The sequence below is a fragment of the Phascolarctos cinereus genome, unplaced genomic scaffold (genome assembly GCF_003287225.1).
Source record: "Phascolarctos cinereus isolate Bilbo 61053 unplaced genomic scaffold, phaCin_HiC Scaffold_3;HRSCAF=262, whole genome shotgun sequence".
In the NCBI taxonomy this organism is placed as follows: domain Eukaryota; kingdom Metazoa; phylum Chordata; class Mammalia; order Diprotodontia; family Phascolarctidae; genus Phascolarctos; species Phascolarctos cinereus.
This window is the reverse complement of record NW_027555736.1, coordinates 139219516-139247301: the sequence shown is the minus strand read 5'-3', so window position 1 is coordinate 139247301 and position 27786 is coordinate 139219516. Positions and strand designations below refer to the sequence as shown.

Sequence of the window (27786 nt, the reverse complement as noted above, 5' to 3'; positions counted from 1 at the left end):
TATTTTATATATATTATTAATTAAATATATTTGATAAATGTAATTGATTACTTTTGTAATCTTTTTCATGCATTTAAAAACATCATTCTGAGAAGGAATCCATAAGCTTCACCAGCCTGTCAAAGCAGGGTCTGTGATACAAAAAACAAAAAGCAAAAAACCCTTGAATATGAGGAAAGGGAACTGTTAATTTACATAGGTCATGAGGGAAAAGGCATTGGAATCCTAGCTGGGGCCAGTTCTGTCCCTTAAGAGGTTACTTAGGGTACTGACTTAGGCCGAGTAGATCTTGTCTCCAAACTTGAGAAGGCTGAGGCTTCACAACAGTCCAGTATTCATTTATCTATGCAGCAGTAGAAGGGGCAGGGACCAGATAGTGAGGAGAAATTCCAAAAGCAAATGAAAGGAAAAGCTGAATGACCAAAAAAAGATAAGGAAAGAAAGCCTGAATAAAAACCTACCCCAAAAAGGAAAACAATATGGAGATGATCTGCAAAGTGAAGCCAAAACACGTTGAATAAGCATAATATAAAGGAACATGAATTAATATTACTTGATGAAAAAGAAAACCCAGTAGACTCTTCAGGAATCATGGAACAGAGTGAGGATTGACTGCTAGGACCCAATCATGAACACAGAGGCTCCCCCAGCACCCATCTTCCAGACAGGGTGGGACTGCTGGCCCACTTGGTAAAAGGTACCATGACCTCCTCCCGAGGTGGAAGGGTCCTGGAGGTCTGCTTTGGGATGGCCATTGCAGCCAGCAAGGTGCAGGAAGCCAACATCCAGGAGCAGTCGGATCATTGAATGCAATGATAGCGTCTTCCAGTGGCTGCAGGAGTGGGCCCAGCATCAGCCCCACAAGTTTGTCCCCTTGAAAAGCTTGTGGGAGGAGGTGGTGCCCAACCTGCCTGATGGACATTTCAACAGAATTCTGTATGACACCTGTCCCCTCTCTGAGGAGACCTGGCATATCCACCAGTTCAACTTTGTCAAGGCTCACACTTCCACCTGCTGAAGCCTGGGGGTGTCCTCACTTACTGTAACCTGATGTCCTGGGGAGAATTACTGAAGACCAAGCATACATCAAAAAGATGTTTGAGGAGGCCCAGATCGTAGCCCTGGTGGAGGCAGGTTTCAAGAAGGAGAATATCAGCACCACTGGGATGGACCTGGTGCCCCCCCAAGGAATGCCTGCTACTACTCCTTCCCCAAGATGATCACCCCAACAGTCATCAAACACTGAGGATGCCCAGCTTCCTCTTCATCCAGGCTGACCCTGGAATGGGGGCACCAGGGACTCTCTAGACTGCCAGGGCTAGAGCCTAGGATTGCTCAGTAGATCTCAGCCATCTTCTTCACAGGAATTGACAGGAGAACTTCACACAGGAAGAGAGGAAGACAGCAAGCAGGGGATTGAGGGACTGTCTAGGCCTGTCTCCTGACTCAAGGCCTCAAGGGTGGCAAAGAGACTTCTGTTTCAGTACAAGAAACACATTAAGTTCTGGGTAGAACCCAGTACTAGAAGTCAAGACTCGGGGTTTTTCTGCCTTTTGATTTGTCTACCACCTCAGTCCTTGTAAGCTACTCCAGGCCTTTATTTGTTTCATCTATAGAATGGGTTTATGTACCTGCTTGACAGGCACTGGCTACCCTCAAAGGTAGTAATAATCAGGCTACCTAAATGGAAATTTCTTGTTCAAAAGCCTCTGCAAGGAATTGCTTTAAGGAAATGCCCCACTTGTTTAGTAAGTGTCCATAATGTGCTCCTTGGTGCTGGAGAAGTACATAGAAGTTTAGAGCTTGTCCCCCTGCCTTTGAGGGGCTTGTACCCGTTTGAGACAGGGGGTTGATCATCCAAGAGTGAGTCCAGGGGCCAGATGCTCGTGTCATGGGCTTTCCCCTCAGTCTAGGGCTTCAAAGAGTGAACGTCTGCTTGTTAGGGATGGGATTCTTGCTCAGGTTATAGCTGAACTAGATTGCATGGTCTCTGAGGTCCCCATAGCACCCTTTGAGGTCAGGGAAAATATTTTTATCTTTCTTTGTATCCTCAGGGGATAGCACAATGCGTGACACTTAGTGCTTAATACATGTTTCTTGACTGATTAACACGTTTCCTTTGAGACAGAGGTAGAGCAAAGAGTAGCCCCATTTTATAGATGACAGAGAGGCATTGTATCTACTAGATAGTAGCCAGCTGGCCTTGGAGCCAGGAAGACCCAAGTTGAAGTCTTGCCTCTGATGTGTACCGGCTTTTGCAACTCTGGCCAGGTCATGAAACCTAGTTATTCTAGGCATCTCCTTCAGACTAAGCTGCAGACCTACATTGGTAGAGGATGTTTCCTCAATGGAGAGTTCTCTTTAATAAAAAATCAGAGTTTCAGTCCCTATCCCTTTATAGGTGAAACTGAGAAGTGATTTGTTTGCAGCCACTAGCGATGGAGCTACGGTCTGAATTCGGGTCTCTTGTTGCCCAGTGTTCTATCAAACTGAGGTCCAGAGGTTGAGGGACTCTTGGCCCCAGGCATGTGCCACTACACTGTTTGTTCCCTTTCAGTCTGTTTCCCTGTTGAAATCCATTTGGAAGCCTTAACTTTAACTAATACACTGTGAGGCCCCATGTATCCTTTATTCAGATTTTGGTGCTCTTCAGACCAGGTGCTTTGCTGGGGTGCCGGAGATCCTATGCGGAAAGGGAAGGCCCTGCACCTTCTCAGTTGTAGCAAAAAGCCTGCTGGACAAATAATGAAGGAGTTCTGACCTCAAAAAAAAAAGAAGAAGAAGAAATCATGAAACAATAGCAAGAATTCCAGAATGGTTGAAAAGAGAAACAAAACTCTTAGAAGAAATTAGGAATGAATTTAGTTTGGAAATCAGAGCTTTCAACATAGAATTCAAAAACCCAAAACAAAAATTGAGCACATGATGGAAAATCTAAAAAAGTAGAAGTTCCAAGGCAAACCCTACTGTTGACCTTGAAGATAGGATGAACAGAGGTAACTTAAGAATTATAAGGTCTCCCAAAAGAACATGCCAAATAAGAGAACCTCTGTTCCACAATGCAGGAAATAATAGAAGGTTGTCTAGATTTGAACTTCTGAAAATAGATAATAAAGCATATATTTAGAGAATCTACAGGTGTCTGCTAGGAAAATACCCTGAACTTCAAACTCCAAGGTCTGAAGTGGTTGTATGTCACAATTTCAGTAACAAGCAATAAACTTTGCAAGTTGCCATGAGAAAGACAGATGAAGAAAGACAACTTGAATAACATTGCTATTCTGCATTCATGAAAAAACAAGGGAGATAAAGCTGCAATCCTATCTAAAGTATCCTGCAAACTTGTGCCTAATCTTCAACAGAAGTTGTCCATTCTACCAAAAAGAGATATTTGACATATCCTGCAGAAAAATAAAACTTAAAACCAAAGGTAAGCAGATTATTCAAGTCCCAAACACTTCAAACAAGTACAAGAAAAGTCAGTGTACAAAATTATCAAGACTAAGTGATGAAATCCTTTGTCTCCTGTATATAGGTTATTGTTTAGAAAAAAAAGATCTAAATATTCTGGAAACAATTAGGAATTACTAAGATGTCCAAAACCCTTTGCCCCATAGATCCTGTTAGTAGACGTAAGTCCCAATGATATCAAAGATAGAAATGTCCCATAGACACCAAAATATTTGTAGCAGCCCTTTTTTTAGATGCAAAGAACTGAGAACAAAGTATATGGCCATCAACTAGGGAATGACTAAACAAATTGTGGTAAATGCATGTAATATAACATTACTGTGCCTTGAGAAATGATGAATATGAAGACTAGAGAGAAGCATGAGAAGACAGAACTTGATGCAGAATGAAGTAAAAATTGCTAGGAAACTAATATACAGCAAGACTTCAACATATAAGTCAAAAATAAAAAATATAAGTGCTCTATGTTTATCATAAACAAGCTGGGGCAGAAAGAAGGGAGGAGTAAAATGTACCTCTTTTCTTTGTAGGCAAGGTTGGTTGGGGCCATTACTGTCGGACATAGTGTTGCTCAGTTGTACCTGACTGCTTTTTTTTTTTCCTTTCTTATTCATTGTTACAAAGGATGGGTTTCTAGAAGGGTAAGGTAGGAAGGATATATTTAGGAATAAAAGGTGAAGTAAAAACAAAAAATATCAATAAAAATCAGAAATAAAAAACTAAGCAAATAAAACCCAAACCTCATTTATACAAAATTAGCCTTTCACCTGCCTTGGTTAGAAATGACACCAGGAGTTAAGATCAGCATAAACTGGGATTGTGAATAATAAGAGATTAGGGGAGATGTGAAATTGCATGAGTAGGACGCTCCAGTTTTTTTAGAATTATTCATACAAAAAGAAAACTGATCCTACAAAAAGGCTGTTTGTTACAAAGAACATAATGGATATTTTTTCAGACTACTTTTTTGATCAAAATGGTTTGAAAATGTTCTCAAATTATATTTAGCAGGTGGAGAAAGTATTTGTGATTCAGAGTCATGAAATTAGAAGAAATGCAATTAACTAAAGAAAATAAATCTTTGTTTCCTTAATCACTTGTTTGTTTTCACAGTCATATGGACTTTAAGAGTAAAACTATGCACTTCAATTTTCTTCATAATTAAATGTCCAAGTTTCATTAATATTTTGCAGTTTGGAAGGGAGATTATCCTTGCTGTTAAAATTAAGTATAACTTACCTCGCCAAAGAATTGAAAATTGAGGGGATGCCCATCAGTTGAGGAATGGTTGAACAAGTAGTGTATGACTGTGATGTAATACTGTTATGCCATAAGAAATGGTGAGCAGGATGATTTCAGAAAAACTTGGAAAGACTTACTTGAACTGATGCAAAATGAAGTGAGCAAAACGAGGAGAACATTGTACACAGTAACAGCAATATTGTATGTTGATCAGTTGAGAATGACTTAGCTCATTCTCAGCAATATGGTAATCTAAAACATTTTTCTTACGGTTTTTTTTTTGGTCTGTGTTTTCTTTCACAACATGATTAATATAGAAATATGTTTTGTATGACTGCACATGTATAATATATATCATATTGCTTGCCTTCTCGATGTGGGGGGAGATGAGGGAAGGAGGAAAAGAATTTGAAACTCAAAATTTTAGAAGATGAAATGTTAAAAAATTGTTTTTACATGTAATTGGAAAAATTAAATACTTTAAAAATTTTTTTAAATCATCTCACCTGTTTTTGATACTTCAGTAACGTAATTTTAAGGAGTTTAAATCATCTCATGGTGTTTTGTTATCTTCTAAAGTTACAGTTTTAAATTCCATTAATTTATCTAATTGTCTCAGTAGCCAGTGAAAAGATTATTATAATCATTTTGTATTTGATTTCATCAGCAGCCTGAATAACAGTTTACTGTTTGTTTTCTATTTTTATGTGCTTGCTAATTTTAGTTTTGTTGAGTGTATTCTAAGCAATTGAGCTAAAAATTTGTCTTCATTATAATGAAAAATCAGACATGAATAGATTAAGAATATTCAGAATATGGATAGTGGTTGCTAAATAATATGACTATTCATTATGTCTTATTTGAAATTATATTCAGTTACACCCATGTTTTGCTTTTTTATTTTAGACCTAAAATAATTATTCAAGTAGATTTGTTTTTGTGACATTATTAGAAAAATACTGTGCATACTGATTCTTCTTTCTTTTTCTTATAGCAATTTTTAAGTGCTTCAATTGAACAAGTAAAAAAGTATCCTGAAATCTACTCACTCCATGAAATCACTAGCTTAATGGGATTCCTCCCAACTAGAACTGAGATGGGATTAAAATTAGAAAAAACTGTCCTTGCATTGGTAAAGTATATTTGTACTTTGAGTATTAATATTGTGTTTTTTAAAAAATTATTTCTGTGCATTGAAATTGGACTTCATCTTATATTTTGAGAGGGTTTTGATATGATAATAAGATGTATTTTTTTTTCAATACTTAAATGGATCACTGATTTTCTTAACATTGGCATCTCTTCCCCTCTTGTGGATTATCTATCAGCACATTATTCTGTATGTTTCTTGTCTCTCTCTTATCACAAACATTTATAAAGAATCCAGCCAATGTGCTGGATGTCTTCTTCAATATCTTAGGAGCACTTGCATATCTAACTTTAATTCTCACTATGTGATTGATCCACCTCCTTTTTCCAGTTATTCATGTGCTAGTTATAAAGCAGTCACTGCAATAAGGAGACCAAAGAACTTAGAAACCGCTTCAACCAGAAAACTCCTTATCTCCTTGCCAAGTGGTGAAATACATTTCCCAGGATTCAGTTAAATTCAGTACACATTTATTAAGTGCCTTCTATATGTCAGGCATTGTGCTAGGTGCTGGGGATACAAATAAGAAAAAGAAAGACAGTCACTACCCTTGAGGAGCATACAATCTGATGGGGCAAGACAGCATACAAAATGAAGCTGAAAAGCTGGGGGGAAAGAAGGGAGGCCACTAGGGGCTACCCATTGTGGGGTCATGGTGTTCCATGGAGCCTGACCAAGTAGAGCTGCTAATGGAGAATGGTGAGTTACCTGGGATCAATACTACTCTAAAATATTTACTGATTTGCAAGAGCTGAGAGAATGATGGTAAAAGACTTTGAGTTGTATTGGCTCCACAAAAAAAAAAGGAAGTGGTGTAGAGAAAAAAGGTAGCAGAAAGCCAGATCATCTCAAGAGCATTTGAAAAATGAAAATTAGAAAAAGAATTAATTGTGAAAAACTGAACAAATCTGTTGGCAAAAATTCTTTTTTTCATCAGTGACAGTGGAAAACCACATTGAGAATATAACATCTAGATTTCTAGTATTTGTATTAAGAAATGGAAAGACAGTCAGGAATAGTAGCTGGACCTGACCAAGAATACACAGAAGAAATCTGTCCTAGAAGACATTGTGGAATTGAGTCTTAGAGTGCTTGAAGTTGGGCAGTACACTGAATAATTGGTTAAAATCACAAATGGCATTACCACTCCAAAAAAGTGATTGATAGTGAATCAAGAACTACTAATAATTCTCATCTTGTAAAATTTTTATGAGAATGATGTCCATGATATATCAAAGACATACTTGATGAAAAGATGAGAAGGAAACAGCTAGTCTTTCACAAATGAAATTCTTTAGCAGACCACATCTTCATAATTGCGTAACTGATAGGTGTAAAAGATAAAAATCCAACCTTTTTTAAACTATGAAACAAATTTGATTCTTTTTGGTTTGATTTCATTGCCAAATAAAATGAGCATTCCATATATGTAGTAGATGTGAAAAGGACTGTATATGTAACTGTGGATATCTAATATATGCTACTTACATTTCTTATACATAAAAACTACAAATTTCAGAACTGGCCTACTTGTTCGTGATTCTTTTTGTCTTTCCTTCACTTCTGTGAATTGTACATTTTAATAGAGCAAAATTTTGCTTTAAAGAGATCCAGAAGTTTTCTCCCCCTTATATATGTTGAGATCATCCAAAGTATGTTAGATAAAATCACAGGGAAAACTTTTAACAGTTCTTTGATTTTTTTAAAAAAAATAATAGATTTTTGTTTAGATATCTTGTTTTTATGTCACTGATGTTTCTTCCTCTATCCATTCTCCTCCTCTGAGAGCCATCTCTTATAACAAATAATTTTTTTTAAAAAGGAAAAAGGGAAAAAATTTCATTAAAACCAACTAATGCATTGAAAGTAATAAGATATTATGTCCACTGCCATGGACCTCTATTTCTTCTAAAGGATGGGGAAAGGTGTGTTTTCTTACATCTTTTCTTTGGGACCAAACTTGTTCTTCATAATTTCACAGTATTCAGTTTGATTTTTTTTGTGGTGATTGTTCTTTCTGTTTACATTGTTGTGGTCATTGTATGTGTTATTTTCCTGGCTCTGCTTACATCACTTTGTATCAGTTCATATAAATTTTACATGCTTCTCTGAAGCATAAAACCACAATGTATGTTCACCTGAGATACTAGAGGAAGCCCACTTCAGAGTCCATGTTGAGGAGGCGTTTCCTGTAGATTTTGAAGTCTCTCACATGCTTCTTATTGTAAATGAGAGCTACAGTCACTTAGAAAACGTTCACACTGGAAAAGTGAAATGAATGAAGAAAGCCTGTTTTCCGTATAATATACAGTTGATTAGATAATCCACAGAGCTAGTTCATTAGTACATTTATCTTGGATTGATGCTTCAAATGGATGGTGAATAGGGCCCAGATCTGAATAAGAGGAAAAGAGTAGACTGGAAAGCAGCTGGAGGAATATATAGTGCTTTTACCTAACCCAAGATGCTTCATGGAACAAAACTCCATCTTTTTTTAGCACCAGTATTCTTCTGGTAATGCTATATATTAGAAAATCTGGGAACATCACAATCTCTGAAGAATCAGATTAGCATGTAACACAAAGGGAAATAGACAGATATATGTTAAAACCGACAGAAGCTGCAATGTATTACCAATGATAAATGACCCACGTGTAAGAAATAGTGTAAAGATAATTAAGCAGTCTGTGATTCAAAAAGAAGCAAGGCCATCCTTGTAGGGAATCCTGTGAGGGGTAACATATACATAGGGCTGAATGTTGCACAGATACTCAAGTAATGTTAAAAGACCAGAGGTTTTTTTTTTTTTAAATACACTAGGTGGAACCCCTATGGAGAATTTATAGGAATACATGAACAAGAGTTACACAGGATCAGTAGCAATCTGCACCATTGGAAGAAGTTATATTTGTAAAACACTTAGCACAATGCCTTGCAAATAGTAGGTGCTATATAAATGCTGTGCTACCCTTCTGCCCCCCTTCAAATATTGAAATATGTCTTTTTCATGGACCTTTTCATCATCTATCCCAGATGCCTACAGTTCTGTCCCTTCTGATCTTATTTTCTGGCTTCTCTGGTTTCCTTTAAATCCCAGCTGAAATCCTACCTTCTGCAGAAAGCCTTCCCCCAATTTCACTTTAATGCTAGTGCCTTCCCTCTGTTAACTGTTTTATATTTACACACACACACACACACACACACACACACACACACACACACACATACAAATCTTATTTGTAGAAAGTTATTTACATATTGTCTCTTCTAGTACCCTGTGAACTCCTTGAGAAAAGGGAATGTTTTTTGTCTTTTTTTTTTTTTGCATCCTTAGTGAATAGCACAATGCCTGGCATATAGTAAAGGCTTAATAAATGATGATTTATGTCTTTGTTAATATTTTTCATGCCACTTCCTCTATACAAATATTTATTGCTAATATGGTATAGCTTATCACGTGTCTTTGTCTTTAGGTCCTACAGATTTGATTAAAATGGATAAACATTCAGCATAAGTATTTAATATACATTGAGAAATATACATTATAATCTTTTCCAGCACAATCTAATATAACTTGCCCATGATAGTGGAGGAAGCTAGACAAGATGTAGAAGAGGGAAATAATTTTGGCGTGATATTGTCTTGTAGATCCCTTCTTTCCTACTCCCAAAGAGAGATATTGGCAAGAGGCATCTTAGCCCATCCACCAGTAAGGAACCTAGTGGCATTTATTAGGCAGGTGGGGAGTTCATATGAAGGGAATCCTGGTAGTAAAACCTTGAAGCTTGAGCCACATTGTTGAGACTTCTCCCTCTTCCCCACTCCCTTCAATTTTCTATCCTAGAAATATTATTTTCCTTGTTCTCACTAGGACATTTAGTCTCTGATGTTTGCTTCTGATAGTAAGTACTGCAGTGATTCTTAGGGTAACTTTTTCCTCTGAAGAGTTGCTGTCCTAACCTAACTACTAGCTGGATCAATCCGATGGAGATATAAAGACTATCTGTACTTCTGATTTGCAGTTATATTTCTTTTCATAGAGAATCCTTGCTTAATGAATATTTACTAACAGACTTTGGCTGTGTTGAAGAAGTTAAGAGTTCAGTTTTATTTTTTGGTGATGAGAAAAGTGAAGATTTACTAAGGAAAAACTTAATATCACCATCTTTCTAGTAAAACGTTAATTTTTCCTTATGTTATTTAGGGTAACGTAAAGTTTGCAAAATTATCATTTCCCTTGATGCCTGCTGACTTGCAGCTCTCCTTAGATTATAAATCTACATCAGCTACTGAAACACCAGAACAGAAAGCTGCTGCAATGCATTATGTGAGTAACACTTAACAAAATGATTGTCTTAGGATGTTTTAAGGTGAATTAAATAAATGCAAATGATTGTTTGTGCATCCATTAGAAAGGTTTAAGATATTTTTAGGTTAACTGTCCTGGTACTCTTTTCCCCAAACTTTACTCTGCATTTTATTTATATTTGATTAATAAAGAAATGTGTTATTCTAAGAAATAACTGGAATATTTATTATTTTCAGGATATTAGTACAGATCCAAATGCAGAAAAACTTGTCTTGAGGTATCATCCTCAGATAGCTCTCACTAGTCAATCATTATTTACCTTGTTGAATAATCATGCACCTAATTACAAGGAACAATGGGAAATTCCAGTGTGTGTGAAGATCATTGCTGTTACAGGTTTGTGATTTCCTTAACACTGATTTTGCAAGAGGGAAGGGGAGAAAATCCTTTATGATTGTAAAAATTTTCATAGCTCTTTTCAGTGCTATAAGCAAAAAGGTAAAAATCTTGTTTAAGGCATCAGTGAATATATGTAATATGTGTAGAGAGTTACAAAATGTATCATTTGTGTGTGTGTTTAGTTGTGTTTTATCTTTCTTTCCATTTTTGTTGTTAGAATTACGTATGTATTTTACTGAATCTGCTTACTTTACCTGGTATTATTTCATATGTCTTCTCATGTTTCTATAAATTCTCCATATTTCTTTTTTATTAGAGTGCAAAAATACTTTTTAAACTAGTATCAAACAATTTTGATACTACTTTAAGGTATATTTTGATATCTAGAGAGTTAATTTCCCCTTAATCACCATTATTTTTCATTATCTTCCTTAAGATTTTGTTCTTCCAAATGAATTTTACGATTTTATCTGGTTCTAAAAAAATAATAGTTTGGTATAGCATTGAATCAGTTATATTTGGGTAGTATCATTTTTTTATTGGTGGGGTCCATCCATAACAATGAACATCACTTTAATTAATCTTCCTTTATTTCTTTAAACAATATTTTGTACTTGTATTTGTATAAATCTTGAGTATGTTGTGGTAGAGGGACTCCCAGATATTTAATGCATTTTGTTTTCATTTCATTTTTTGTTTACTTGTTAAATATTCTCTTTGTGTTCACTTAACAATTGTTGATAAATGTAAATATTTCAAAACATAAAGAACAAGGAAGGGTATCGTGTAAGCTGAGCATCAGTTTTCTTTAAAGACACATAAATATATAGAAATATGTTGTTTGACAGGGTAGTAACAAAATTGGTCTGTTTGTGTCCCCGTTTGCTCTTCTTTTTTTCCTTTCTTTGTATTTAAATATTGATGCTTTTTATGTGTCCTATTATCCACTAATCTACCTTCATAGTCCTACTAAGTTGAAGCCCACCTTTGAATGTATTAATTAAGCAACACAAATCAATACATTTGCCACATCTGAAAATGCATATTATGGTCCTTGAGTGTCAAACAAAGGACTTTATGTTTGATCCTGGAAATGATAGGGAACAGCTGAAGATTTTTTTTTTTTTTGGAAACAACATGCATGGTTAGACCTGCCTTCTAGGTTGATCACTTTGTTAGCTGAGTGGAAGATAAACTGGATTGAGGAAAGATTTGAGTAAGAAACCATTCAGCAGGCTTTTGCAATAGTCTGGGCATGAGGCAATGAGATCGTACCAGAGTGATGACAGAGGAAAGAAAGTGGCATATATGAGTGATGTTATGATGGTAGAATGAGCAAGTTTGGCAACTGAGAGTGGGGGTAGGAGAGTGAGGAGTCCAGCTTGATTGACACCTAGGTTACAAGCCTGGGTGACTGGTGGTACCCTTGTTAGTAATTGCAAAGTTGGGAAGGGGAGGAGAGGGTTTTTCTTTTGTGTTGGGGGTGGGGGGAGAGAGATGGGGGTGGTGTAGATAATTAGTTCCGTTTTAGATATGTTGAATTTAAGACATTTATAGGACATTCCATTTGAGATGCATATGGGACATCCAGTGGGGGGATGTGAGACTGGAGATGAGAAAAATAAATGAGTCAGACAAGAGTGCAGCATATTTATTGACTGACTAAAGGGAGCCAGTAGAATGGAAGAGATTAAAGATGCCTCAAGGATAGGGGCAGTATAGCCAAAACTAGAGAGGATCTGGGGAAGTAGAGAATAGGGTGGGGTCAAGAGTCTAGGTGGCGATATAGTCTGCTTTTAGAGAGCTTATAAATTGTGCAAATAAATGTGGCTCTGATGAATTTTATGATTTTGCACTAAACTTTCTTTACTTCTGTATACCCTTTTAACATAGTGCCTCAAATAAATGGACACTTAATTGTTATATGAATTTAGATTTATTGATGTTTTATCTACACTAATTATTCAGTGGTATTATCTGAAAATATAAGGTACTATACTTATTTAAAACTGAATTGATTTAATTCTGTCTTAAAATCATTACAAACTTTCTCAGTCAAATACTAGTTGTCCTCTATTTTCAAGGAGAAAAACTGATGGCAAAGTCATCTTACAGTTTTCTAGACCTTGTTCCACCTCATTACTGAGAATAGAAACAACCTCTAGAGAGACTGCAATTAACATTGAGTTGGGATAGGGAACCTAGCTGCATTAACTTGTGAAATGAAATGCCCTCCTTACTGGTTAAAATATTTTTTACTCTGTAGAGTAAGCAAAATGTTCTTGATGGCTAATGACATTCGCTATCTAGCAAGGAAGAAGTTGATTGGAAAATAAAATTGTAATAAGTTTAGATCCTGAAAATTTTTCCCTGAGGTATAAATTTCATTTAACTTTTAAAAAATTGGACTAGATTTGAGAGAACCGTCTTTAATTCAGATCACATTAGAAAACCCAAAATGCCTTTTGTTCTGTTCCTTGTATATGAAAAAGATAAAACATATTTCTCTTGACAATAGAATCAGAGAACTTTAGAGAAGGGAAGGGATCTTGGAGATTATCTAGTCCAACCCTTTTGTTTTACGAATTAGGAAAATGAACAAGTTTTAATGACTTGCCCAAGGTCACACACAAAAAAGTCATAACTAGGGAATAAAACCCAGATTTTCTCACTCTTAGTCCATAGTCTTTGTACTGTGTATAGTGTGTTGCCTCTCTTTTTACACTTCCCAAATAAAAATGCCTTTTGTTCTCATCAAAAGGTTCCAAGCCAGAGAAAGTAATTTACATTGACTCACCTCTGCCCAAGAAAGAAATGACAGTGAGAGAGAGAAATCAAATTTTTCATGAAGTACCATTGGATCTTTTGACAACAAAAAATTCAGCTATTCCTGTCTGCTGCGTATTTATGGACAAACCTGAGGAGAATGTATTTCAGTGGGATGTAAGTGATGCTTGGGTGAGGAAACAAATTTATCAACATCTGACATTACTTTTGTAAGTTTTAGACAAATGTAAAAGAGGTCTGTCTACTTTATTAAGTAATATATGTCAGATACTACTGTGTGAGGTGCTTAGGATCCAGAAACAACAATGAAATAATCTTAGCTTTTAGAAGCTTAATCATTTTCAATGAATCTTAAGAAATTCACTCAAATCCTACTTTATAGGATCACAGACTTTTTACTTATAGTGTGATAATGGTTTTGTTTTATTAAGGTGCCTTCTGATATTAAACAGTCCCGAAGAATTGAGACTTTTGATGATTTAGATCTGAGTTTTGATGAGGATGTTACAGAATTAGAAACTTTTGGAGTAACATGTAATAAACCATTAAAAACTCTGAAAACATCAAGCCTTCCCATATCATCTACTGTAGCAAGCCTTCCCACAGCATCAAGCACAACAACCATTTCCTCTAATCCTGTAAGTTTATCGAAGATTCTGATGGAGCAATTGAAAAAGGAGAAACAACTGATGACCAGTGTAAGCAGTGTGTCAGAAGAACAGAAAATTAAAGATAATCAGGAATTTTCATTATGTGACAATGTTCTAGATCCTAAAAACACACAGTTTTATTCATGTGGTGGTGAATTAAAGGAGTCTGAATGTGATACCTCTTCATTCAAAGACTTTGAAAAAGAAAAAATTGAGTTAAGTGAAGAAAATGATACAACTACGGATGAAGAATGTGGTGCTATTAAACTAAAGGTCCTAGAGAAAACAAACACTTTTAACGAAAGAATTGATATGTCAGAAGCAAGTGAGACTCAAAATGTTTCTTGTAATAGTGATACAGATGAAGAACGTTTAATTATTGACATAGAATGTAAAAATCATGATAATAGCAAGCAAGAGATTCCTATCCTTAATTCAAGTCCTGTACTAGATACTTTAAGGTCTCCTGTACCTATTCAGACTTCTTCAGAAAACTTAGCTGATGCTACTTGTAGTCTTGAGCAGAAAAAATGTGCCACAAAAAAGTCTGGCAAAAGATTATATAAGAAATTCGATCCAGTTGGACAGATTTTAAAAATGCAAAACGAACTCTTAAAACCAACTTCAAAAAAAGTGCCTGAGCAGGCCTTTGTGAATTTGGAAAATTCTAAACACCACATCATAGCCCTTGCTCCAGAGCAGCCAGCCACTGCTATCGATACCCCTGCATCTAAATGGTCTTCAACATTTCAGAAGCCAAAAGGACGTAAGTAGGCATTTGTAATTGTTTTTTCACATGACATTTTTAGCAAATAGTTTTACTTGCCCCTTTTCCTCATGTATTTTCTTTGCTTTCTTCTACAGCCTTCATGTAAAATGTGACCTTTCTTGATACTCTACTATTTAATATAATACTACTTCTGCTAAGCCTTAGTTTGCTTTATATAAAATGAACAGGCTAATTTAAACAAGTAAATTCTAGATTGTATAAATAAAATGTGAGTAGTCCAAGGGGTTCTACCAAAAAGAAAGTAAATTTTAATGGCCGACAAATACAGTGTCTGCTTTGTTGTTTTTGTTGATCATGTTCAATATGTACTTTCACTTGATGGACAAAACCATCATAAGTTGGTTAAAATAGTCATGCAATTTAAGAAAAAGAATGTTGGTTTTCCATGAAAATCATGGATACCATACTTAAGTTTTTTAAAATTTATTTTATTAATTTATTTTGATTTATCAACAATCACCTCTGTATGCTTTTGAGTTTAAAATTTTTCTTCCCCACCACCCTCCCCAAGACAGTACAAAATCTAATATAGGCTATACATCTACATTCCCATTAAACACATCTTCACATTAGTGATGTTGTAAGTAAAAACTAAAACTAATAGGAGGAACCATCAAAAAGAGGAAACAGAACTCAACAGAAGAGGAAAAAAAGATAGCAATTCAGCTTCCATAGTTCTTTCCTTGGATGTGGACAGCACCTTCCATCAGGAGGCCTCCAGAGATGTCCCAGATCCCTGCACTGCTGAGAAGGGCCAAGTCTGTCAATACTAGTCATCACACAATGTGGCTGTTATTGTGCATAATGTTCTCTTGGTTCTGCTCACTTCACTCGGCATCAGACCATACAAGTCTTTCAGGTTTTTCTGAAGTGAGCCTGTTCATCATTTCTTATAGCACAATAGTATTCCATTACATTTATATACCACAACTTGTTCAGCCATTCCCCAATTGATGGACATTCTCTCAATTTCCAATTCTTTCCCACCACAAAAAGAGCTGCTATGAATATTTTTGTATATGTGGGTACTTTTCCCATGTGTATGATCTCTTTGGGATATAGCCCTAGAAGTGCTATTACTGAGTCAAAGGGTATGCACATTTTTATAGCCCTTTGGGCATAGTTCCAAATTGTTCTCCAAAATAGTTGAATCATTTCACAACTCCACCAACAATGTATTAGTGTTCCAATTTTCCCACATCTTCTCCAACATTTATCATTTTCCTGTTTTGTCATGTTGGCCAATCTGATAGGTGTGATGTGGTACCTCAGAGGTTTTTTTTTTCTATTTTTTTTAAGGCAGTTGGGGTTAAGTGACTTGCCCAGGGTCACACAGCTAGTAAGTGTCAAGTGTTTGATCTGAGGCTGGATTTGAACTCAGGTCCTCCTGGCTTCAGGGCCAGTGCTGTATCCACTTCACCACCTAGCTGCCCCTCAGAGTTGTTTTGATTTGCATTTCTCTAATCAATAATGATTTAGGGCATTTTTTCATATGACTATAGATGACTTTAATTTCTTCATCTGAGAACTGTCTGTTCATATCCTTTGACTATTTATGAATTGGGGAATGGTTTAGGATACCATACTTTTACCTCACTTAGTTTCTAATTCCTTCTCTTTTGCTAGATCTTATCCTTAGTTGTGCTTTTTCCTATAGCTTTGAACCTCCTATTCCAGCTCTTTTCTGGGACAAAGACTCTCCCCCCAAAAGAAGCAGAAATAGTGGTAGAATTAGTAACAGAAAATGGTCACACAAAGTTGAAAAGAAAATATTCTGTAGGTAATCCTATAGATAATTGAATTAGTTATATCATCTTGATTTATATTGATGAAAATATATTAATTGTAATAATGTAAAAGTGTAATAATACATAAATAGTACATACACAGTCTAATCTGTTACTTTTAAGGATTGCTACCACACAACCTTCAGATGTTTGTTGAAAACAAATCAGAATACTTAACACCTCAAGAAGGAAATCTTGTTTATAAGTTATTCAACTTCCAAGATCTCTTATTACTTGTACGTTGTGGTGTCCAGAAAGTAGAGACAAGACCACGTTCCAAAAAACGGAAGAATGTTAGAAGGGTAAGTAATTATTGGAGAAAATGGAAGACTTGATTGAGAGACAGAATGGTATAATACAAAGAGCACCCAGTTTGCCATCCAAGGTCTTGGCTTCAAAACTTGCCTCTGTCTCTTGCTTATGTTTGTGATTTTGAGTGAGTTACTTAACTTTCCTGGGTGGTCTGAATTTCCTCATTTGTAAAATATGGAATTGGATTGTATGGACTTTTAAGGTCCTTTTCAGCTCTAAAGCTACAATACTAGTATATAAATTAACCGGCAAACACATATGATGCTTTTTTTTTAAAGTTTAAATTATTTTGAAACTCTCTAAGACTCTTAAATTGCAGAGCAGTTGGCAAACTGCATTCATATGGAATTTCTTTACTGGTTCCCTATCACACCAAGGAAATCATAGATCCATTCAAAATAAAGGCTTATATAGTAACTTTTCTAGGGTGAGATTTTTTTGATGCATAATTTAAATCATTTTATTCTTAATAAGATATTGTTTAAATAAGAACGACTGAGATTTTTAATCTTATGAGTTCTTGGATAAGACTTAATCTGTTACATCACTGTAAGTTTAATTAAAATGGACAGAAAACTACTTTGGTGAATTTAGAGCTCATATTGTTGCATATAAAGTTCTTAATCTTTCTTTCTGTTCTTAAATTTAGGGCCAGCTCAGGCACATAAATAACTTCTCCAAACCTATGAAAGTATCATATCACTCTGGAATTGTTAGAGTTATATTGGTTTAAATGTTATCTCTTTCTCTATATACAGTAAGCTTGTTTTCAGCCATGGTTATGTGTGTGATTGGTAACTAGATGTTTTGGTCAACTTAGTTTGTCACCTGGGTTCTGGCTGTATCTCTGCCACTAACTTGTGGTGTTCAGCAAATTGTCACACAGGGTCCCTTACTATTTGCTGTGTTATTCTGTTTTAATACTTAATCTTTTAATGATTATTCTTTTCACATCCTGAAAATAAGACCCAAACTGTACCAGGTGCTTGTGACAGCAGTTTAATGGCTGGACTTTGTCTCACAAGATTACCAGATAGCTTACCCTAATTTAGGTTTATATAATATGCTCTCTTGATGCTAATGATTGAGTTCAGGTGTTTTTCACATCTCTTAATTTCCTTCCTTATTCTCCAAGGACAGAAAATGTGAACAAATTGCTAAATATCCAATTCTGATAGTTTCTTTTATCACCATTGATTCCGTTTCAAAATTTTAGAAAACATTGTTTTTCAGAAAGGTTTTGAACTGAATTTAGATTTCACTTATGGCTTTTTGCAGGAGAAAGTCAAAGAATAATAACGTCACTCGTTTGATATGGTTTAAAGGAACTAATATAAATCTGCATTAAGAATTACTTAGGCCTACTTATTACATTTTTAAAACCATTTCTATACACAGAAATGATGAATTTTATAACATAGCAAAAATAATTTTAGACAAAGTACCTGTGCTATGAATTTAATTTTTAGAGTTTGATTTTTTTGTTTGGTTTAAATTTTTCTTGTCATGTATGATTTAAGGTCAACCTCATTTCTTTCATTTTCTGGCCTGTGAGCCCCTATTCATTTGTTGTATTGTATACCAAATTATTGGCACACAGAAATGATTGCTTCCCAGCGTCTCTTTAAATAAGAATTTTCCAGTCTGTATTTAGTTAATGACTTCAATCTGGAAAGAAAAAAAGTTGGTAAGAAAGTTGCTAAATGTTGACCAAAGAATTTGAGCACACCTTTTTCCAATTAAAAAAATGGTATAATACTAACATAGAAGCAAGTAAGAACCAGCTTATCAAAACTTAACAGGGAAGTCATTCTTAGGATATTTACAAATATTAGAAACTTTATTAGCCTGAGCTATTTAAAAGCCAGCACTTACTTACATTCTAATAATGTCCTTTAAACAAAGAACATTTGTTCCCTATAAGTAAACTTGTTTAGGCAAGACTTTAGATTATGAAAATTCTTGGCTACTGGCACCCAAGAATTTGAAGTCTAATTTGCCTCTTTGATTTTACCATGTTATTTCTTCCATACTTTCCACTTATGACTAGTACTTAGACCTCAGTGCAACTTCGTTTTCGTCTGTTACCTTCCTGATGTAGTCAGAGGTGAAATTAAGAGAACAACCACTTGCAAATGTTGGAATGAAGTAGAGAGACTTAATTTGGTCCACGTGTTAAAGTCTGGAATAGTTATTTGTTAAGTGCTCAAATTTCTGAGTAAAACTTAGTACAATTTCTATTTATGAAATCACATGAAGTGTCTAATTTTATCAGTGTTTGCTTAAATGAACGTAGTTTCATAAAGGCTTCATTCTAAAATGTGAAGTTCCCAAGAATAATTATTTCGAATATATATGGAATGGCAGGAACAGAATAGAAAAGGCCAAGTATTAGGGTAATTTTTTTTTTTAGGTTAGGCAACGGGGTTAAGTGACTTGCCCGGGGTCACACAACTAGTAAGTGTTATGTGTCTGAGGCCAGATTTGAACTCAGGTCCCTGAATCCAAGGCCGGTACTCTATCCACTGTACCACCTAGCTGCCCCGTATTAGGGTAATTTTGAAAGAAAAAAGTGTCTAATAGGATCCTAAGAGGGTATAAAATATGAAACCTCTCATGAGAATTTAATTTGTGGCTGAAGAGAGAAAATAGGGAGAGAAATCCAATTAAAGTTATTATTTAGGAAAATAAGAGCCAGAGGTTATGTCTAAGAAAAAAACAAATGTCAACATATGACATCTGTGGCTATATTTAAAATATTTAAAATGTTATCATAAAATAATTCTTCAGAATATCTTAAGTGGTATAATGTTTTCTTTTCTCCTAAATTCCTGGAGATGGCAGTAGAGGTCATAGAAATAGATTATAATATCCTATGCAAATATTGATATGATCCCTTCTCCCTCCAAATCACAAACCCATAAAAGTGATATCATTGTAAAATTATTACATTTATTTTAATTCATTTTTTTTAAATATTTTCTTGTTATTTAATTTTCTTTTATCTGGCATTGTTAAGGAATTCAATATTCTGGTCAGCAGAGTTTTTTATATAGCTTCTAGCCTGACTCTATCATTTATGACCTTGGGCAGGTCACTTTACATCTTGAAATCTTATGACAGAAGGCTCTCAGGTGTCATGATGTCCAACCCAGAGAAATAATCCCTCCATTACAGCTTGACAAGTGGTGTCCCCATTCAACCTGAAACAACCCATTCCACTTTTAGACAGCCCTAAGTTTTAGAAGCTTTGGTTCACATGCTGATATCTGCTACCCAAGATCCCTAGTTCTGTCCTCTTCAGCCAAGCAAAATAACTTTAACCCTTCTTTCCACTTCAGAGTCAAGCCATTGAGCATTTGTTACATACTCACAATGTGCCAAGCACTCTGCTATGTTCTATGGTTACAAAGAAAGGCAAAAACAGTCTCTGTCCCCAAGGAGTTTACAATCTAATAGGGCCAACACCATGCAAACAACTCTGTACGAACAAGATGAGTATAAAGGATAAATTGGAGATAATCTTAAAGAGAAGGCATTAACATTGAGAGAGATCAGGAAAGACTTCTCATAGGAGGCAGGATTTTAGCTGGGACATGAAGGTGGCCAGGAGTTGGAGATGAGGGAGATTATTCAGAATAGCCAGGAGGCCAGATTGCAGAGTACTTGGAGTAGGGGTAAAGAAAGAAGGTAAGGTATAAGAAGAATGCAAGTATAGGAGTGGGTCTGGTTTGAAGGGCATTAAAAGCCAAATGTGAGAAGCAATAAGGAGTCACAAGAGTTCATTGTGTCCATGTGTGTGTATGTGTGTGACAGAGACATGGAGAGAGACCTGTTCTGAAGGAAAATCACTTTGACAGCTGAATACAGGATTGATTAGAGGGGGAAAAGACTCAAGGCGGGAGACTGTTCAGCAAGCTGTGGAATAGAATAGGACTGAGGTGTTGAGCCTGTATCGGAGTGGGTAGCAGGGCTAGAGAAAAAAAGTTGGCATATACAAGAGGTTTTACAAAGGTAGAATTGAGAGGAGTTGACAACAGATTGAATATTGGTGGTAAGATGACATCTGGATTGTGAAACTTGGTAACTGGGAGGATAGTGATAATAATCTCGTTTATAATAGGGAAGTTAGGAAGAGAGGAGAGATGTGGGTGGAGGGAGGACTGGAAATAAGTAGTTCAGTTTTAGACATGTTGAATTTAAGAGTCTATGGAACATCCAGTTTGAAATATCCAATAGACAGCTGGAATGTGACACTAGAAGTCAGGAGAGAAGTTAGGGCTGGATGAAGATATCTGAGAATAATCTACATAGAGATGCTATTTGATTCCATGTCAGCTGATGAGACCACCAAACAAAACAGTATAGTTCTGACTGTTCCCTCTGCTTCATCCTCACCAAGGCCTCATCTACTAGATCTACATAGAACCATCTTCCCTATTAATACCTAATCTACCTTATAGAGTTGTGAGGATAAAAATGTATTTGTAGGCAAGTGCTTTGAAAAGTATGACACTTATGCAAATATATGAAGTGTTTATTGTAATTAATAATAAATTAAAGCAGATTTCAGCGTTTTAATTTTGTGTTTCTAGCAATCTCCAGTTTACATATTGCCAAAATTGGAGTATCAAGCCTGCTACGGTGTTGAAGCTCTCACTGAAAGTGAACTTTGTCGCTTGTGGACTGAGAGTTTATTGCATTCTAACTGCTTGTTTTATGTTGGTAAGTGTGATTCATGTTCCTTTTGGATTCTTGCCTCATTAGCATACAGTGACTTTTTTTGTATTACCTATTTCTTGTTCTAAGGTTTTAAAAATTACTTCTGATTGTCCTTATTCCAATGAAAGAAAGATTTACTTGCTGTCACTGTGTTGTTGTTAGGCAGGCAAAGAAAGTTTACATTTTGCAAAGATTTTCAGTAAAAATGCATGAAACAGAAAAAGGATTCCTGTTTAACTGGAAAATATGGTTGAAATATCTATTTAGTTTATCAAGATTTTATTGATACATATAGTTATTAAATTTAGTTACTTTCTTCCTTCTCAGAAAGTAGCTAGGAATCCACCTACATTTTACTGCATTTCTCCTATACCTAGTGCTTTGTAAACCATAAAGTACAAGATAAGTGTGTATTGCCACCACTACTTTTTTACTGCTGCTAGTAGAAGTTTAATATGTACAAACTTTTTTTTTTCACAACGTAACTGATATGGAAGTATGTTTTACATGATTTCACATATATAACCTCTATCAAATTGTTTACTCTCATAGGGTGGAGGGAGGAAAGGGACACAGGGAGAAAATTTGGAACTCAAAATTTTATTAAAAAAAAAGAATGTCAAAAATTGTCTTAACATGTAATTGAGAAAAATAAAATACTGTTTTTAAAAAAAGTTTAGTTATGGAACTTTTGAAGCATTTTTTACCATCCTGTTTGCTTGTGGTAATTCATCCCACCTGGAGGCTTATCTCACTCTTGGCAAAGATTCAGTCAGACAGCAAACACCTATTAAATGCTTGCTATGTGCCAAGAGCTGTACTAAGGTCTGGGGATTCAGAAAAAGACAAAACAGTCCCTGCCCTTAAGGAGCTCATGTTCTGATGGTAAATAAGTAGGTGCTTACTAAGTAGGTGCTTACAAGATATATACAGAGTAAATGGAATCTTAGAGGGGAAGGCACTTGGAACTAGGGATTGGGAAAGGCCTCCTTTTGAAAGTGGGATATAATACAAGTCTTGAAGGAAGCCAGTGAAACTAAGAGGAGGCAGTGAGCATTTAAGGCATAACAGAGAGCCACTATAAAAGCATGGAAATGGGAGATAGATTGCTTGGTGCAGAGAGTACCACCTAGACCACAAGAGCTGGATTGTAGCATATATTGGGGGGCGGGGAGTAAAGTGTAAATTTGGAAAAGTAGAGAGGATCCATGTTATAGAGCTTTAAAGTCAGAGTATTTTATATTTGAGCCTGGATTATGGAACCAGAGCTATCATAGCTCAGAATGCTTACCATCAAGCTTCCCTTGTTTTTAGACCTGTTCAAACCTTTCTACCAGTGTTATTAGTCAATCAATAAGCATTTGTTAAGCACCTACTATTTGCCAGGTATTGTGCTAAATTCTGGGGATACAAAGAAAGGCAAAATCAGTCCTATCAAAAAGCTCATGTTTGCAAACAATTGCACACAAGCAAAATACATATAGAGGATAAATTGGAAATAATCTTAGAGGAAAGGCACTAGCATTAAGGGGAACTGGGAAGGTTCTTGTAGAAGGTGGGATTTTGGCTGGGACCTAGAGAAAGCCAGGAAATAGAGATGAGGAGAGAGAATATTCCAGGCATGGTGAATAGCCAGTGAAAATGCTTGAAGTTGGAATGCAGAGGGTCCCTTGTGAGGAACAGCAAGAAGGAAAGTTATTATTCAGTGCCATCCATTTCCTGGTTTTCTTGACCTTCTATATATAGAGGTAGCAACATGAGGTAGTAGATGGAGCTCTGGATTTGGAGTCAGAAAGACTTGAGTTTAAATGAATCAGTCTCAAATATGTAATAGTTAATGTGCTCCTGGATCAATTGCCTAACCATCTTCACCCTCTTTTTCATCATCTATGAAATAGGGGTATTAGTATCACCTTCTTCATGACATTATTATGAGGATCAAATGAGATATATTTATAGTGCTTTGCAAACCTTCAAGCACTATAGAAATGTTATTTTTTAAAACTAACTTGGTAGGCTCTATTGCTTCTTGTCTTATGAAGAAGTCCATGAGTACTGCTATGAACAGCAGCAATTTACCGGCTTGGATTCCCAAAGACCCTATGTGATGCTAACCCCAAAATATCAGCCAATCAGCCCCTGTGAGTCCCAGCCCTGATTTTCTATGGAATGAGGATGCAGATAAATTAGCCAGCAGCCCTTTAGACACTTGAAGATAGCTGTCTTGGTGCTGTTTATTATTCTTTTCTCTAGGCTAAGCATTCCCAGTTTCTGCAACTGATCTTAATATGACACGGACTCAAGACCTTTTACCATCCTGTGCTGGATACCCTGTGCCTTATCAATGCCCTTCTTAAACTCTGGTGCCCACAACTGAACACAATTCTCTAGATGAGATTTTACCAGGGTACAGTACAGTGGAACTATCACCTCCCTATTACTGTAAGCTTTGCCTCTCAATGTAGCCCCAAGATTGCATTTACTTTTTGGTTGCTATATCACACTAATGATTCATTGATGTTGTAATCCACTAAAATCTCTAGACTTTTTTTATAACAATTGCTCTTTGACAATGCCTCTTTCATCTCATGCTTGTGAAGTTGATCTTTTTGTACCAACTGCAAGACTTTGCATTTATCTCTGTTCATTTTAATTTTATTAGGTTTTCTTCAATATTGTAGCTTCTCAAGATCTTTTTGGATCCTTACTCTGGCCTCCAGGGTGTTAGCTATTCTTCTCAACTTGGTGTTATCCTCAAATTTGATAAATATAACACCCATGCATTTAAGTTATTGATAAAAATGTTAAATAGCACTGAATTCATAATATCTACCTTCAAGAAACTTTTTCAGATCAATACTACCAGGCCTTAATTACTTCAGAACATTCACACTTCCTTCTTAAAATTGTCATTTCTTACATATATATACAGATATGCTTATTTCATTTATGTTTGTCCTGTCTTCCCTCTATAGTATGTAAACTCTTAACAGGAAGACTTTTTTCCCCCTGTTTTGATTATGAACCTCCATTGCACCAAGGACAGTACTCTGTGTACAGTAATTGTTTTTGACTGAGTATATTTGATACAAACCACTGGATATAAACTGTGATTTCACTTGGAAACATTTATACAATTTAAGAAAGTTACATTAGTACCTAAGCTTTTATTTACAATTAGTATGTTTATCAGGGCTAAGAATCCCTGTTTTTGAAAAAATTAATATCCCATTTATAACAAAGCATTCACTTGTTTCTTCTTAAGAGAAGCCATTTAATGAGTAAGTGTGATAGGGATACAAAGATGAAATTGATAAACAGTAACATAGTTTATGAGGCCAAATAACATAAGAGGATATGGGGAAGACTATATTTATTGTCTTGAAAAATCATACGTTATTTCTCATTGGTGTTGGAGATAGCTAACCAAAGAAGTGCTTGCTAATAGTGACAACCTTAAGGAAGAAATAACTTACTTTAAGAAATCTAGTTTTTCAGATTCTTCAATTTAGGATACTATAATTTATTTTAAGTTTGTTTACTAGGTGCTTTGTTTTGATAACCAAGTCTTGGAAGTGTATAATAACATTTTCGGCCTCATCTCCAAAGGCAAGGAAGATTTGTAATTTGCATTGGTAGACAAGGTGCCCATATAGATAAAATCATGGATCTTTGGCATATTGAAGTGTAGTTCTACTAGTCTTTTTAGTTTAAATTAGAAGCTAGCTATTTGGAAGTCTTGTGATGAATTTTAGCCATTGTAGTAGTAATGTATTTAACTATGCAATGAAGTATCTCTTATCTAGTCACATTTTGACAACCAAAATTAAATCATAAAAACATGGGTTTTTTTGGAGATAAACAACAATGCGTTTGCTTAATTTGACATGAAACTGGACATTTTCACTGAAGTCCTAGTCCAGTGCCTCATTGTGGAATAGAGGTGAAGGTGGGCTTTTAAAGGCCAGGCCAATGTAGCATAAGTACCGGCAGGTCCTTTTAAGCTGAAAAGGCTTTAAGTATAGGCCTAGCAACAGATTGTTGTCAAAGGAGAAGCCTCGCTAAATTTAGAGAGTCGTCCAACAATTAGCTACCAAAATAATTAATGATGACTATTTTTGCTCATAATCATTCAAGAAATTGTCAGCTGAGGTATGGACATGTTGTAGTGCAGAGGTACCAAACTCACTGCACATGCCGAGCATCAGAGATCAGCCAGAACCAGGTCAAAATATAATTGAGACATGATTAACAAAATAAATGAAAATATAATACAACACAGATGATGCTAATTTGGAGTTTTCTGTCACTGTGTGGCCTGCTGAGTGAGATCTGTTTCTGTTTGAGTTTGACACTGTTGTAATGAATATCAGCGAGGTGCTGTGTATTTTAGTAAAATCATAGAACTTTTGAGATTGAAAAAATAAAGACATTTACAAATTATAAGCTTGATGTCAGTTTGCTTCAATAGTGGAAATATTTTCATCCGAAAAAGCTTTTAATAGTAATTTGATTAAGTCATTTTAAAAATAACTCTAAATTTAATTTGAGGTTGTAGTATATAGGATGTTTTAAGGAGAACTTAAAGTACTTTGGTTAATGTTTAATCATTTTAAAGGGTTTAAAAAGCTAAATAGTTTTGGGGGATTATTTAGGTTCTCCTTTTTCATTTTATAACAGATTAAAAAAATAAGTTTGACCACATGATTAATGTGAAAATATGTTTAATAGGAATGTATATGTAGAGCCTATGTCAGATTGCACGCCATCTTAGGCAGGGAGGTGGAGAAAATTTAAAGCTCAAAAGCTTATAGAAGTGAATGTTGAAAATTAAAAATAACTTAATTAAAAAAATAAGTTTGACCTGTATTTTCAGGACATGTTGATGCATTTACATCAAAGCTTTTTATGCTTGAAGAAATTCCCATGAATGGACTCAAAGAGAAGTTTGCAACACTCAAGTAAGACAACTTAATTTATTGTGGTAGGTGAAGAATAGATTGATAAGACAATGACTTGCTTTTGTACTCATTTCAAATCACGAATAAAATGTCCAGAGCAGCTAGCCCTGCTATTCCAGAGACTGACAAGACTTTGTAAATATGTCTTTGAGGTAATACAGAGGAGGCTAATGTGGTCCACGCCACTAGCAAAATGCATCAGAGGAAGTCAAGTCAGATGACCACAGGAAAAAGTACAAGGCTGCTTATAGGACTATCATCTCTCAGAGTCACACAAATTGAGCACAATGTAACCTTTTTTCAAGAGGTTATTTGTTATTGTTCATTTGTTTCAGTTGTGTCTGACTCTTCATGACCCCATTTGAGGTTTTCTTGGCAAAGATAGTGGAGTGGTTTGGCATTTCCTTCACCAGCTCATTTTACAGATGAGGAAACTGAGGCAGATAGGGTTAAGTGACTTGCTCAGGGTCATCCAGCTAGTAAATGTCCAAGGCCAGATTTGAACTCAGGATAATGAGTCTTCCTCACTCCAGGCCTGGTGCCCTATCCACTTCACCACCTAGTTGACCCTCAAAAAGTTTATATTCTCTCTTACAGTTCCAATTAGAGCCCAGTCTCTTATTTTTTTGTGATTTATCCACATTAAAGTTTTAATTTCCATAAGACTTCCTTGTACTATAGAGTTTGGGGGTTTTCCCCCTTATTTAGTCATTCGTTTATTAAATTCTATTTTATTTTAATTCTCAATTACCCTTTTATTTTTTTAAGTTTTCTTTTACTGTCAATTGGTATGAGTTCATAAATTCATTTTAATTCATTTGTAAGTATGATTGACCTTAGCTGGGATTAAATTAATCTGCATGTTAGGGTATTTTACATCTCTTGTTGGGTTTAAATTTGCACAGCTAGCCTTATAAAGGCTGATTATTTTCTCTTGGGACCCAGAAATTCCTATAACTGTCAACAGGTAAATAAACCAGTGATACTTGTTAATGAGTAGGTTGAGTTGTTAGGTTGAATGCAGGCATGGCTAACACAGAAAAGGGAGAAGAATAAAATCTGTTTAACTGCCTTTTCAATAAAAATTTCACTATTAAAATAGCAACAAGTATACTATTCATTTACTCTTGTGAGAAATATACAACAGAGAGAACCAATATAGGTTAAGATTTAGAAAAATGCAAGGCTAAATATCTTACCTCCTAA

At 35.4% G+C, this 27786-nt stretch overlaps 1 protein-coding gene and 1 pseudogene across 1 annotated transcript in view; both read left to right on the top strand.

Annotated features, from left to right (window-relative positions):
- Positions 1-27786, top strand: part of ICE2 (interactor of little elongation complex ELL subunit 2) — a 65160-nt gene that overhangs the window by 16133 nt on the left and 21241 nt on the right. Inside the window, exons 6-13 of the mRNA XM_020968662.2 lie at positions 5708-5845; positions 10068-10190; positions 10409-10568; positions 13333-13514; positions 13790-14774; positions 16709-16887; positions 21493-21622; positions 26496-26580. Of these exons, the coding sequence (XP_020824321.1) occupies positions 5708-5845; positions 10068-10190; positions 10409-10568; positions 13333-13514; positions 13790-14774; positions 16709-16887; positions 21493-21622; positions 26496-26580 (1982 nt within the window). The remainder of the gene's footprint in view (positions 1-5707; positions 5846-10067; positions 10191-10408; positions 10569-13332; positions 13515-13789; positions 14775-16708; positions 16888-21492; positions 21623-26495; positions 26581-27786) is intronic.
- Positions 548-1409, top strand: LOC110195759 (guanidinoacetate N-methyltransferase A pseudogene; annotated as a pseudogene).